Source organism: Arctopsyche grandis, chromosome 9, assembly GCF_051622035.1.
Source record: "Arctopsyche grandis isolate Sample6627 chromosome 9, ASM5162203v2, whole genome shotgun sequence".
In the NCBI taxonomy this organism is placed as follows: Eukaryota; Metazoa; Arthropoda; class Insecta; order Trichoptera; family Hydropsychidae; genus Arctopsyche; species Arctopsyche grandis.
The window spans coordinates 3,712,902-3,727,023 of NC_135363.1; the positions used below are offsets into that span (position 1 = coordinate 3,712,902).

Below are 14,122 nucleotides of genomic sequence, written 5' to 3' on the forward strand. Positions count from 1 at the left end.
AACATTATAAAATGTACAAACAACGAAGATAATATATAAAATAAATTATATAAACTGGGATCGTGTTGTGAATATAATACATATATGAACAATAAGAACTATAAGAACAACAATCAAAATTAAAATTTCTCTTGTAGATTTGGTTTTTCGTAAATAAAAATGATAATTTGTGTAAAATCTAAGTCTCCGTATCGCGTGTATACTACTGGCACTCTATATATGTAAATACATACATACTACTGTTTGAATAGTACACAAGCAACCAATCATTCGTAGTAGACCCAGATTGGTGATGGGAAATTATAATAATTATCTATTCTGGAAGTCAAATACAAAAGCATAAAATACGTTTTATATTCAAGCAACCTAAATATGTACACTAAAAATATATATATATACACATTTTATGAACAAATTTCTCAATATTTACAACACGTACATATAATACATGATATATGTATGTACATACATATTAATCAAAAATTAACTAAAATCAAAATACACACTGCATTGAATAAATATGTATGGTTAACCTATACATACATACATACACAATTATAATCGTTCCAAAATTATCATAAAACAACAACAACCGATCCACATTCAAATGAAGCCTGAAAGTTCAGTAATTGGGAATGAAGATAGTCCAGATAGTGAAAAATACGGATAATCGAAAAAATCACAATTGACTGGGAAATACGTGTACATTTTTATCTGTCTATATTTAAATATACATATAATAACGTGAATATCAATATTATACTACTCTTTAGTTAGAAACTTAATTATGGATTTTTGCTGAAAGTTAGCCGTTCGTTATATATAATACTTTTCATACAATAATGGACCAGATATTGGCTGTCCAGCCGATCGTCTTTGAATGAACCGCATAAAAATACACTCTTCGACTTCTTCATTTCCTGATTTTTTCATAACCTTGCGCTCTGAGCTTCCATCTTCTGACATCATTTTTTACAAACTTCTTTTTCACTTTGTTTTTTGTATCCGAGATCGTTGACGTTCCAATACCATATTTATTTGACAAAAAATGTCTTAAGGCACCGCTTTTTAAAGCATTGATTATATTGATAATTTATGGACATTTTGGACATGTATGGGCATGTATGAAACATGTATGGACATTTTCACTTATTATGTATTAGATGTATTATGAGCATTTATAAGAATTGTAAATAGGTTTTTGAGCTATTTTTCCTGTTATGCTGTACATTGACATTAGAATGATAATATAATACAATGATTATTTACAAAATTAAATTAAAATTGTAAAATAGAAAATGATCAGTAGATATCAGTAGCTATTAAAATAGATATAATATGTATTGTGAACATAATTTCGTAATAATAAAAAGAATTAAATATCAAAAAATCACTTTTTCTATGTATGTATGTACCACTATGTAACAATAGATTAAGTTTAATAATCATGAGAAAATTCGACCTCAAGATTTTGACCCATAATCGATCGTTTGAAAAAAATTGAATGTGTGTGTGCATCATTGTTGAATTTTGTTTTTGATACTTCCTATATTGCTCAAATATATAGAAAAAGTCATGGATTGGTCACATCACATTACCATGCATATTTAAAGACCATTGAACGTAAACAATTAGTTCAGTCAACGGCTTCGCAATCAAATTGTTATGGACCACTGAATTTGTGATTTTATGCATTTATCATCACACAATCAACAGCTTCGCCGAGTTTCCGCTCTCTTCCATTTTAAATGGTATTTCTATGCATTTAAAAATTAATAACGCACAAATTGACCATCAGTTTCTCACACATATTGGGTCAGTTTAGTATTCATCATTATCATATTATAATAATTGTTTTACGATGTTATTCATCCGTTATTATATAATACATGTATAATAACTAAACTAGCGCTCACTCTAAGAATAATTTATAATTTGTTCTCAAGTGGAGTCCACGTCTACTTAATTCGCGGAGTGTTGGCGTTGCTTGAGTGTGTGTAAGTATGTTAATATAATATGTACAGTTCACTTTGAATATTGATTGATATTTATGTAATTTTAAAGATTTTACCAGTATCTAGAGCCATTTCTAAATGGCCAACCGACGTCAGCTCATCCTTTTGAGTTTAATTGCTGTAATTACTTATCCACATACGATATATTGTGATGTTGATTGTAAGTTGCCATGAACAGTTGTGCTAGAAACACCTAATGTATAACACAGCACATTTGCTGATGATTTATTTGTGAATACATACATATATACATTTAAATTAACTTCAGGGGACAACTTCATAAATCCAGAAGACATAACATATCTATCAGAAAATTGGAATACAGCGTTACCGGTGATTGGTGAGGAAACGTCTTCAGAAATAGATGATGCGACACGTATCCCTACAATAAATGTTGGTAACGTAAGTTTTTAAACACAGAAATAATAGGTATTTCGATGTGAGTTTTCTTTTATCGCTAGTATTATTAATCAATCTAATATACATAAGTCTGATGACATACTCAACCTAACCCAGTGGCACTTGATTTGAGGTTAAGAACAAGGCTTGAAATGGAGAATATAAGTAATGAAACGTGCATATGTACATGTAAATATAAAATTAAATGTTTGTTTGTTTCTCAACTATGAAAATTAACAGTTTTCAATAAGAATTTGGTATTTTATATAACATGATATTTTAACTAACACCGTAGACTACAAGAGACGCCGGGAAATTCGGCTAGTATTCTTTAAAATGTTAATTTTAAAATGTTATATGTATGTATGCTTTTCTAAATACATACATAGAAATAATTCTTAGGTGAAAATTTGTCGAAAATTGAGTATTTTACTATACATTCATAGCTGTAATAACTAGTCACCGGAGCCTGAGGGGGCCGTGTATTGTTCAAAGGTTGTAAATGCATTGTTAAAGGTTTGCCGAACAATGGATAGCACTGTGACTATCCTACCTCTAGTAATAACATGGACAATTTTTTTTGAATAATTAGATTAAATGGACTCGCTGTCATGTATATATATAGTGATATGGAAATTTTTAGTGAAAATATTATAAACTTTATTGCTTAGTCTTATGCCAAGCGTTTTCAATTGCTTTTTTCAGTAATTGATATATTATGAGCCCGTGCCTTTTTGGTTTTTAGTACTCTCCATTTTTTTAAACAAGTTTTATAAAAGGTACATGTTGAAGGACATTTTAATAAAAACACATGATATTAAGTTTTAAACTTTTATTTTACGTTTGATTGATTTCAAGACAATCACCATATTTGTATGTATGTTTTGATTTTTGATTTTTGTTTTGATTTTTAAATGCTTTTTACTATTACGAAATTATGTTCACAATACATCTTATATCTATTTTAATAGCTACTGATCTACTGATCATTTTCTATTTTACAATTTAATTTAATTTGGTTAGTAATCATAGTATTATATTATTCTAATGTTAATGTACAGCATAATAGGAAAAAGAGCTCAAAAACCTATTTACAATTCTTATAAATGCTCATAATACATTATATATATACATTACATAATACTTTATATTATAATATAAATGCTCATAATTGTATGTATGTAAAATAGATTTAATCAATTGAGACTTCCCTATTCAAATTAGTATAGTTAGTTACCTTGGTTCGAATTATATTGTCCCGGATGTATTGAAAGCTAGTATATTTTTCAACACAGATGACTTTCAGACCATTAGGCAGCCCAATATCAAATGTTCCACCACCAAAAAAGGAACGAGAAGAGGTAGACTGCTTTGGCTTTGGGGGCATTGTTTCCAAACTGAAAAGGATACTGGATTTCAAGCCAAAAAGTTCGTCCGAATTGAATGTCGAGTTCTATTTCTCCAACAGAGAGATGCGAAAAACAGGTCGAATGCAAGTGATACATGGCGATCAACATAGAATGGACTGGGTACGATACAATTCTACAAACCCCACTATATTGATTGTGCATGGCTTTTTGAGTTATAGTAAGGCCAGCTGGGTGTTGAACATGACCGAAGCTTTCCTAGATTGGGTATGTAATGTACATAGTATATTAAATACATGTTTACAACTATGCAACACTTTTCATTTATATATTTAGGGTGATGTTAATGTAATTACTGTCGATTGGAGCCGAGGCGGTAGGACTTGGAAGTATTGGAGAGCCGTCGCCAACACTCGGACTGTAGGAACAGATATCGCTCGGTAAGACTAATCATTTTGAGTGAGACTTTTTTTGATGGCAGATTAACTTTAAGTTTAAAAAATCATATTTTAAGGTTTTTAGAACAGTTGGTGAATGCAACTGGAGCCAATATAAAAGACTTTCATTTTGTCGGTCATAGTCTTGGAGCTCATATATGTTCATATGCTTCTAATAGGCTTGGACGTGTACGAAGAATCACAGGTAATGATTTTAAGTACTTTAAATGACGAAATAACATAATAATTATCATGTTTTACTTTTATCCAAAATATTCGAAATATAATAAATTTCTACCAGGCTTGGACCCAGCTCAACCGTGCTTCATCACAACTGAATTAGCCAATCTTTTAGATAAGTCAGATGCAGATTTTGTAGATGTAATTCATACGAACGGTAGAAAATTAACTAAATTGGGACTTGGAGTACCGAAAGCTTGCGGTTAGTATATGATAATATATGCATTCTATTAGAATCCACTCTGACTTGTTTATGAAAGTTTTTTTGTGTGTATTTACAAATATTGGTTTCCTTTTAACTGTTATACAATATGTATGTAAACAAGATTGAGTTATGCAATAATTTCAAAGTATTGTTCAATATTAATTAAGATAAAGTAATTTAAAATTGGTTCAAATAAAGGGATTTATCATTAAAAATTCTTAGGGATTATAACTGTTATTAATATAATACTTTGTATGTTATAAAAATTATTATTCTTTCAGGCCATCAAGATTTTTTCCCAAACGGTGGTATGAAACAACCGGGTTGTAAAAAAGGAGGAAAAAAAGGGTTTTTTTCAAAGATCGTTCCAATATCAAAAGAAAGTAAAATTCTAATATTTTAAAATGTTATTTACTAACTAAATTACATATATTAATTATTTTATTTTTATTATTATTATAAGAATTACTACGAGCTATGTGTAATCATGGAAGAGCCCATTTACTGTTTACTGAAAGTCTAAAAAACCACAAATGTTCTCTCATAGGACATAAATGGGATCTATCTTATAAAGGGTATGATATACATATGTATTTATTAGCATTTAAAATGAATACAATTTGATTAATAACAATATTCTAAATCACTTTCTAGTGTAAATACCAGTATGATAATACCATGTTATAATAGTGTAAATACCACCGATAATACCACGTGTGCGGAATTGGGAATACGTTCAGTAAATTCACCAGCTAGAGGTTCATTTTATGTTTTAACTTCTGATAAAACACCCTTCTGCGGTAATTAATAACATATTATTAATCCTATAACAATTGGCCCTGATTATATAACAGTCACTTGAAATATTTAAAATGATTTAATACAATTAATTACAGTTAACAACCCAATTCAAATCGAAACAAGGCACAATCTCCTGAGTGATCTTTCGAAGATGGATCCAAAAACAGATAGCCCGTTAGAGGCTAAGAAGGCTACTAAATCTGGATGGTTTGGTCGTTAAATAGGATGAATAAAATCATAATATTATATAATTTGAATAGCAAGTATCTGAAATGTCACTGAAATATTATCTATATTAAATATATCTTAAGATACATTCATAATTTTACGAATCATTTAAATATTGTATAGGTATACATAGACATAGGATTCGAGGAGTTTTAATGGAATAATAATACATAATACAAAATAACCATGATTTTATTTTATAATATTAGCAGTGTCAAATAAATAATTATTTAATACATATGTATTTAATTGTGTTTTTATTTTTATTTAAAATTTTCTGTGAGACACTTACAGAAAACAAGTTTACTTACACATAATAAATATTTCATTTAACTCGATACATTCTATAAAATCTGTTACATTATTGGAAGATTTCTCTAATGAGTATGTATATAACATCCAATTTAAACGAAACTAGATTTATCTAAATGCTTAGATTTGACCAAATTAAGTTTTGAAATTAATTCAATTGTTAAATTACTACCGAGCCGCTTAGAAATAATAGAGTATACATATTTCATCTTACTTTTACATATTGCACTTATTTGAATTATTTTGTTTACATACGTATGGCGTTATGATTACCACAAGTTGAATGTTTATATTTTACAGCTGCATTCTGGGCTTGAGTGGATAATTTTATTATTAACCACTTTCTTGTTTGATATTTACCTTATTTTCTTATCAAATAATAACAATAATCAAAACTGTTAATCTTAAAGTGAATTTTAAACATGATATAGAAAATTTACGTTTTTATGTATGTACGTACAGTATTTTCTAAACTTTGATGTGGTCTGTGGCACACTCAGTATCCGTACGTGTAAAAAATGCATTAAAATTTGAAAAAGACTGTAATGTATGTACTATAAGGCAGGGAAGGTATGTTGACCGTATCCCGGCCTAACGAAACACATGTTGTGTAGTTTGTAAGAGGATCATTTATTTTTGTTCAATTGTTACAGTGGTTATTGTATGTACGAAGAGGTTGAGCTTCGGAGAAGTGAGCTGGTTGAACTCCAGAGGTTCACTCTGGTGTTGGGAGCTGGTGCGTCGCTTTATATACGTTCTGGCTTGAAGCGTGCCGTGTGCAGATGCTTTGTCTCCTTCTTCAAGACACGTATTTTAGGGACACGTGTTGACCTGTTTTCGAGGCACGTGTCTTCGGTACACGTGTGGTTTATAGCTATGGGGTCAGTGCCAGGACGTCGTTCATTTAAGAATGCGGTCGTGTGCCACGTGTAAACAACTTTTTAGGACATGTGTTACTGTTGCCTGATGACATCACTGTTGGGTTTCGTTCGTTTTACGATCGAGCGATGAACTCTTTCTTCTGGAATGGTCGAAGGGGACGTTGCCCTTGAGTTATGCATGTTTGTACCTGATCGATGATGATATCACTGGTTTTGATTCGTAATAGCACAAATCGTGCTATATTCCTACAGTACACACAATTTAGTTTCATAACATACGTATTTCTACAGTTTTATTCGAGGAAAACCACACGAAGTCCATTGTTTTTCCTATTTGAAGATAAAGGGAGTTTTAAGTATTCAAACCCACTTATGAAATCATATTTATTTGGAAGTAAGAAACCATGCTATGGAAGAAAAATGTATGATGTTATATTGGTACTAGCACTCTTTTACGTAAAATGTTTATACATACATACATACTAATCTATGAATAATTGGATTATATATGTATACACCGAATTTGTTTAACTGTCAAAGTTAAAAAAAACTTTGAACAATGAATTCAATTCAGTTAAAAATCCCGATTTAATTTATCTAAAATAACAATACTGTTAACACGTATCCTACATGTCTGTATGTATTCACTCGCATATCACTTTTGAAAGGAAGTGCTGCAATTACAATTAATTAGCATTCATTTGCAAACATTGGTCATCGTTGTGGTTGACCACAATTAATTTATTAAATTAAATTGATTTTTTAAATGGAAATCCGCAATAAAATATTTTTGTATAACTTTGAATCTAACATTATGAACATAGACATATCAAATATTTGGTTCATTATTGATAAAATTAATTCAATACATTTATATTATATACAACACCAGTGCTGCGCCCGTTGAAATTTCAAATAGTGTTTTTTTTTTTAATATATTTTTACTAGCTGAACCCCGGCATGCGTTGCAATGCCATAATAACGCATGCAATTCCCGTTCCTGTTCCCGTTCTCGTTCTCGTTCCCGTTCCCGTTCCCGTTCTCGTTCCCGTTCTCATTTGTCGGAAAAACGCAGGTACCGAACACATTTGAAATTATTGCGTTGCAATGACACTCATTCCCGTTTTTCCTGTTTTCGTTCCCGTTTCTCCCGTTTTTTTTTTTCACACTAATCTTCCCGGATATGCACACAACAAATTTGATCACAGACATTAATTTTTATATATATAGATTTAATTGTTTGGTTCAAAACTTCGATAAATACAGTTACGATTACGTATATTTTATGGTTCGCTGATTACTGGTCACAAAGTCACTAAAATCTCTATAACGGAACATCTGGTAGCCGAAAAGTCCATCATACTAACGATAACTATCATACTAACGAGAACTTGAGTGACAAATATTGCGTATTCGCGATATTAATGGCAAAAATTGTCTTTGTGACCACCACAATGTGACTAATAATCCAATTACCATATTTTATATAGCGTGACGTAAGCAATTTCGATTTATATAGTGATAGACCCGATGAAAATTTAATCGGGTGTATTATAAGTAAAAACTACCTACCTACCTACATGTAAACAATATAAAACACCAATAGAAAAATTAATTAAATAAATTTTCAATACATGGCGCTAAAGGCTCAGACACTTAGCGTCGTCTATTAGGAAACATTGATAGCAAACAGTATATATAGAAGTTTAGAGGAAACATTGATAGCAAACAGTATATATAGAAGTTTTTTTCTTTTGTTATAATATTTGTACATTTTGTTGGCATTGTTTTAACTGTGACGAACATATTTTAGTAGTCGGTGGTCACCAATTTAGTACGCGGGACAGATGTGTTGGCCGTGTCCCGGTCTAAGAAAACACCGGTTGTGTTTGTAAGAGGGTCGTTTATTTTTGTTCAATTGTTACAATGATTATTGTATGTACGAAGAGGTTGAGCTTTGGAGAAGTGAGCTGGTTGAACTCCAGAAGTTCACTCTGGTGTTGGGAGCTGGTGCGTCGCTTTATATACATTCTAGCTTGAAGCGTGCCGTGTGCAGATGCTTTGTCTCCTTCTTCAAGACACGTGTTTTGGGGACACGTGTTGACCTGTTTTCGAGGCACGTGTCTTCGGTACACGTGTGGTTTATAGCTATGGGGTCAGTGCCAGGACGTCGTTCATTTAAGAATGCGGTCGTGTGCCACGTGTAAACGACTTTTTAGGACATGTGTTACGGTTGCCTGATGACATCACTGTTGGGTTTCGTTCGTTTTACGATCGAGCGATGAACTCTTTCTTCTGGAATGGTCGAAGGGGACGTTGCCGATGATAAGATCACTGGTTTTGATTCGTGATAGCACAAGTCGTGCTAGATTCCTACAATTTGTATGTCGAATCGAATCGATCCCTATAGTACGACGAGCGTTATCTCAGATACACAGACAGACATACAGATACACAGAAGAGCGATATTATATATATAAATATATAATATGTGCATATTTACATATTATACCGTGCGATACTGAACATAAACATTGCGCAGTAATATAATTGACGATGTTGCAACGAAATTGTTGTCGATCACTGAATGATTTAATTCCATTATCACCACACGTTATAAAAACTACTGGGAAATTTCTGTTCTCTCCTGTTTGTCATTAACATTATCATTTTGACTTTTTAACATTGCTAATTAATCAGTGGTGCATTGAACATATTAGAGTAATGTTATATAAATCACTGCACAACCATTTAAGTACATATGTAAATTTAATTGGCATATAAATATAATAAAAAAGCAACATAATAATATGCATGTATTCATGGATTAAATACGCATAATTTAAATCCATGGTTAAAAAAGTTTTCTGCTACAATAGTTTCTAATTCGAACCATTTCAAACCAGTTCGAAAATTGAACAGTTGCTTAAGAGTAAGTAAAATTTCTCTTTCCATATTACATACACATACATATGTCATTTTAAATTTATATTTTAACTTTCTGAAACACTATCATAATAGCTATAAGGATTTAAAATAATATATGATTCACAATGAACAACTACGGCCTGCTTCTCATTTTGAACTTAATGATCATCTTTATGTTTCCACAAGCGAGTTATTGTAACTTCGATTGTAAGTTGAGTTTCAAGCACGTATATTAGAATCACTGCATATTTATGTAAAATATAAAACACCTGCTAACGATAAATAATTCATTTATAATTCCAGTGGATAATTTTATAAGTCCAGAAGATATAAAATTGCTATCAGAGTCATGGGCAAGCACGACGATTCCACCGACAACAAGACAGGCAGCGACAGAAATAGATGACATGAAACTGACTCCTGTAAAACTCGTTGATAACATTTATTATTTTAATGTAAGTTTGAATAATGTTTACTATATTCACTTAAGCTAGGTTAGGTTGGATAAGATATATAGACAAGTAACAAACAGGGCCCATATTCCACTTTTTAGTATCATGAAGTTTCTAGCTTAAAATCTTTTATTATCATGGTCAAAATGAGTATTTAATTCAAGAGACAGATGTTTTGTTTTTATTTTCTATATATTAAGTATAATAATTTTTAATTATTCGTCTAAACCAGTCTTTTTTCATCACAATTTTTCCGCCAGTATTTATATGTTTAGATTTTTTTATTTAATATGCTTATATTTAAGTTCAGTAATTTTTTGTGTGAACCAAATATAATTATGAAGGTTGGCATGTATTTTTGATTTTTAAATGCTTTTTATTATTACGAAATTATGTTCACAATACATCTTATATATATATTTTAATAGCTACTGATCTACTGATCATTTTCTATTTTACAATTTAATTTAATTTGGTTAGCAATCATAGTATTATATTATTCTAATGCTAATCTACAGCATAATAGGAAAAATAGCTCAAAAACCTATTTACAATCCTTATAAATGCTCATAATACATCTAATACATAATATAAATTCAAGACTCTCTAAAGTCGATGACCTAAAGCAGATTGTGTTTAGGTAATCTGTGTGTTATACCTGAAGGGTTTAGACATTTTGTTATTGGCATGTATAGATTGTATGTATCTGCCCAAAATAAATATATGTAGGTATTCCCTTATATGTATTGGTAATATATGTATTGGCTTATTTCAAAGTTGTCCTTTCTGGCAAACTCGTCAAAAAGCGAAAAAGTATTCCAGTCTGCAGATTGCTTCGGCTTGGGAAACTATACCTCTAAGCTCAAATGGATTCTGGATTTGAAACCTCAACACTCGTCTGAGTTGAATGTCGAATTTTACTTCAGAAATAAAAGACTAAAGAATCGAGTTCAAGTTTTTCCTGGCGAACAATTCGGAACAGAATGGACGTATTATAATCCAAAGAAGCCGACTATTTTGATTGTGCATGGCTTCTTGAGCTACAGCAATGCCAGCTGGGTGTTGAACATGACAAAAGCTTTCCTAGATTGGGTATGTAATAAACATAGTATATTAAATACATTTTTACAACTATGCAACACTATTCATTTATATATTTAGGGTGATGTTAATGTGATTGCTGTCGATTGGAGCCGAGGTGGCAACACTTGGAAATATTGGAGAGCCGTCGCCAACACTCGGACTGTTGGAGCAGATGTTGCTCAGTATGTCTAATAATTTTGACATGCATATATAATATGTATATAATAAAAGATGATTCATTATTAAAATAACATATTTAAGGTTTTTACAACAATTGGTAAATGAAACTGGGGCCAATATTAAAGATTTTCATTTTATTGGTCATAGTCTTGGAGCTCATATATGTTCATTTGCTTCCAATAAACTTGGGGGTGTACGAAGAATCACTGGTAATAAATATATTTATTTTAAGTAATTTTTTAAGATTTTTAATAAAACTTTTGTACAAAATAAATTTATAATATCATTTATTTAAATTTGTCACCGTCTAATACCTGAAATATATAACAGGATTGGATCCAGCTCAACCATGCTTTATCACAACTGATTTAAATAACCTTTTGGATAAATCTGATGCCGATTTTGTTGATGTAATTCATACAAATGGTAGAGCATTAGCTAATTTGGGTCTCGGAGTTCCGAACACTTGTGGTCAGTAATAGATTTATAACAAGAAGTGGATTCGGTAGTTTCATTAGTTTGCATGTTTTTAACAATTTCGTGACTTTCAGGCCATCAAGATTTTTATCCAAACGGTGGTATGAAACAACCCGGTTGTCAAAACGAAGGAAAACCAACTTTTATTTCAAAGTATCTCCCGATATCACCAGATAGTAAAAATAACAACGTTTTATTATAATATTTATTTGTATTATAACATTCAATTTATTAATATGCTTTTCTTTTAATTTAAGGGTTGGCACGAGCAATTTGCAATCACGGAAGAGCCTATTTGCTATTCACTGAAAGTTTGAAAAATCATAACTGTTCTCTAATAGGACGCAAATGGAATCTATCTTATAAAGGGTGAAATATTATATGTGAATTTTAAACAAATGAAACTTTATTATTTAAATACTAATTAACAGAAATATTTCAGCGTAAATGCAAGCTTCAATATTCCGTGCACAAATACTAGTTGTACTGAATTGGGAATACGTTCAGATATGTCACCAGCTAGAGGTTCATTTTATGTTGTGACTTCTTCCAAGAAACCTTTCTGTGGTATATATGACAAATTATTAGTTCGTATATGTAGTGGTCAGTGGAAATACTTAATTTTTAAAAAAATGTATCTAATTGCAGTTGAGAAAGAAGTTAAAATTGAAACAAGATACGTTCTTCTAAGTGACCTTTTAAATGAGAATACTACTACCACTACAGACAATCCTATCTCCACTACTGACAATCCCAAAATTAAAAAGGCATGGTTTTCAATGGGACGTTGGTTTGGAAATTCTTAATTTAAATATACATATAGTTGGTACAGACATTAAGAATATTATATTAACTGTTTGTATGTACATATAACACGTTTTAAAACTTTATAATAATACCGAATACATTAATCTTTTTTATTCCATATTTTAATTTTGTGATAGGAGAGAGACCACAGTAATTGACTGATATATACTTACATATTGTAGTAGTTTACCACTAGGATCTTAAATATACAAGTAAAATTATATGCCGCTATCAATATATGGTATTGTTGCTTAGGGGTGGGTGGAGGATCCAAGAAAAAGGCCAAAGTCGTGTCACAGCATTTATTGATGATTAAGGAGATACACGCACTGGCAGTGCTCCGTCCAGAATGTCTTGATATCGCCTTAGTACCGCCTTATAACGGATAGGTCTCTCAGGGCATCTTCAACGTCCGGTTTGCTTGCCTATACGTACTAGATGTCCCACGCTACCGCTGTGGGTTCTGAGAACTCTACCGGAATGCGACCGAATTACCGCTACCCCCGCTAAGTGCATTCGGGGGAGATAATCCTCGACACCAATTATAACGGTCACACAGCCTCTGGGATGCTACTCGGCCTAATCCGATTGCACTTACTCCGCCTAATCCGAATGTACGTAACAGTATACAAAATCACTACTGTAGATCACATAAGGCTAATTTAAAAATCCGAGTGGCCAACTGCTATAATTGGCTGGCACTTTTTGTTATTTTATCTCCAAGAAGGTCTATTTCCTATGATGAAACTCATTAGAGCTAAAGCTTTGAAAGAAATTGATGTATGTAAGGCTAAAAAAAAGCTAGAAAAATCTCTACAATTAAAAACTGTGTACTGAAATACTAAATTCAATGTACTTTGCAATTTAAAGTCAAAAAACAAATTTTGCTCCATAATTTGTCCACTTTTAACTGATAGCTACGTATTGATTTACTTCAAGTGGACAATTATAATACATATAATATCCAATAACAATAATTAGCCAACAACTGTTATCATCTGATGTGTTTCATCTACATATGTTATAAATTACAATATCAAATATATGTGCATATAACTTGTAATTAAACTATTATATTATATTTTAAACGCAACATAATTGTTTTATTTATATCGAAATTTTCCTTGTAATTTTCATTTCATTTTGAATTTAAAACATTTAATTTCAATTACTGGAATTTAAGTGCGTTTTCTTGGGAATTTGCGGTTATATAATCGGGACGACCTTCCTTGATGGGGTTTCCTTTCGTTATCAGGTCACCACGTTTTCCTTTATCGGTTTCTTGTGTGGGAAAAAATCATCAACGTTTT

At 31.2% G+C, this 14,122-nt stretch overlaps 2 protein-coding genes across 3 annotated transcripts; both read left to right on the plus strand.

Annotated features, from left to right (window-relative positions):
- Positions 1–1,693: 1,693 nt before the first annotated feature.
- Positions 1,694–5,934, plus strand: LOC143917070 (phospholipase A1-like). The gene is made up of 12 exons (XM_077438463.1): positions 1,694–1,815; positions 1,947–1,997; positions 2,065–2,175; positions 2,284–2,417; positions 3,710–4,048; positions 4,118–4,221; positions 4,296–4,423; positions 4,520–4,660; positions 4,945–5,046; positions 5,127–5,238; positions 5,318–5,463; positions 5,560–5,934. Exons 3-12 carry the CDS (start codon positions 2,094–2,096, stop codon positions 5,682–5,684), a joined length of 1,413 nt encoding a protein of 470 aa, XP_077294589.1. The 5' UTR covers positions 1,694–1,815; positions 1,947–1,997; positions 2,065–2,093; the 3' UTR covers positions 5,685–5,934.
- Positions 5,935–9,494: 3,560 nt separating this feature from the next.
- On the plus strand, positions 9,495–13,903 carry LOC143916619 (phospholipase A1-like). Of its 2 annotated transcripts, XR_013260997.1 has the most exons (12): positions 9,584–9,817; positions 9,907–10,020; positions 10,117–10,268; positions 11,043–11,357; positions 11,427–11,530; positions 11,610–11,737; positions 11,859–11,999; positions 12,080–12,181; positions 12,263–12,374; positions 12,448–12,572; positions 12,654–12,864; positions 12,950–13,903. XR_013260997.1 is itself a non-coding variant. In XM_077437803.1 (11 exons), the coding sequence occupies exons 2-11, from the start codon at positions 9,939–9,941 to the stop codon at positions 12,809–12,811; spliced, it is 1,419 nt and encodes a 472-aa protein (XP_077293929.1). In that variant the 5' UTR covers positions 9,495–9,817; positions 9,907–9,938; the 3' UTR covers positions 12,812–13,903. The 2 variants fall into 2 exon arrangements, 1 of the variants encoding a protein (XP_077293929.1); XM_077437803.1 differs by having other exon boundaries at positions 9,495–9,817; positions 12,654–13,903.
- Positions 13,904–14,122: the final 219 nt, after the last annotated feature.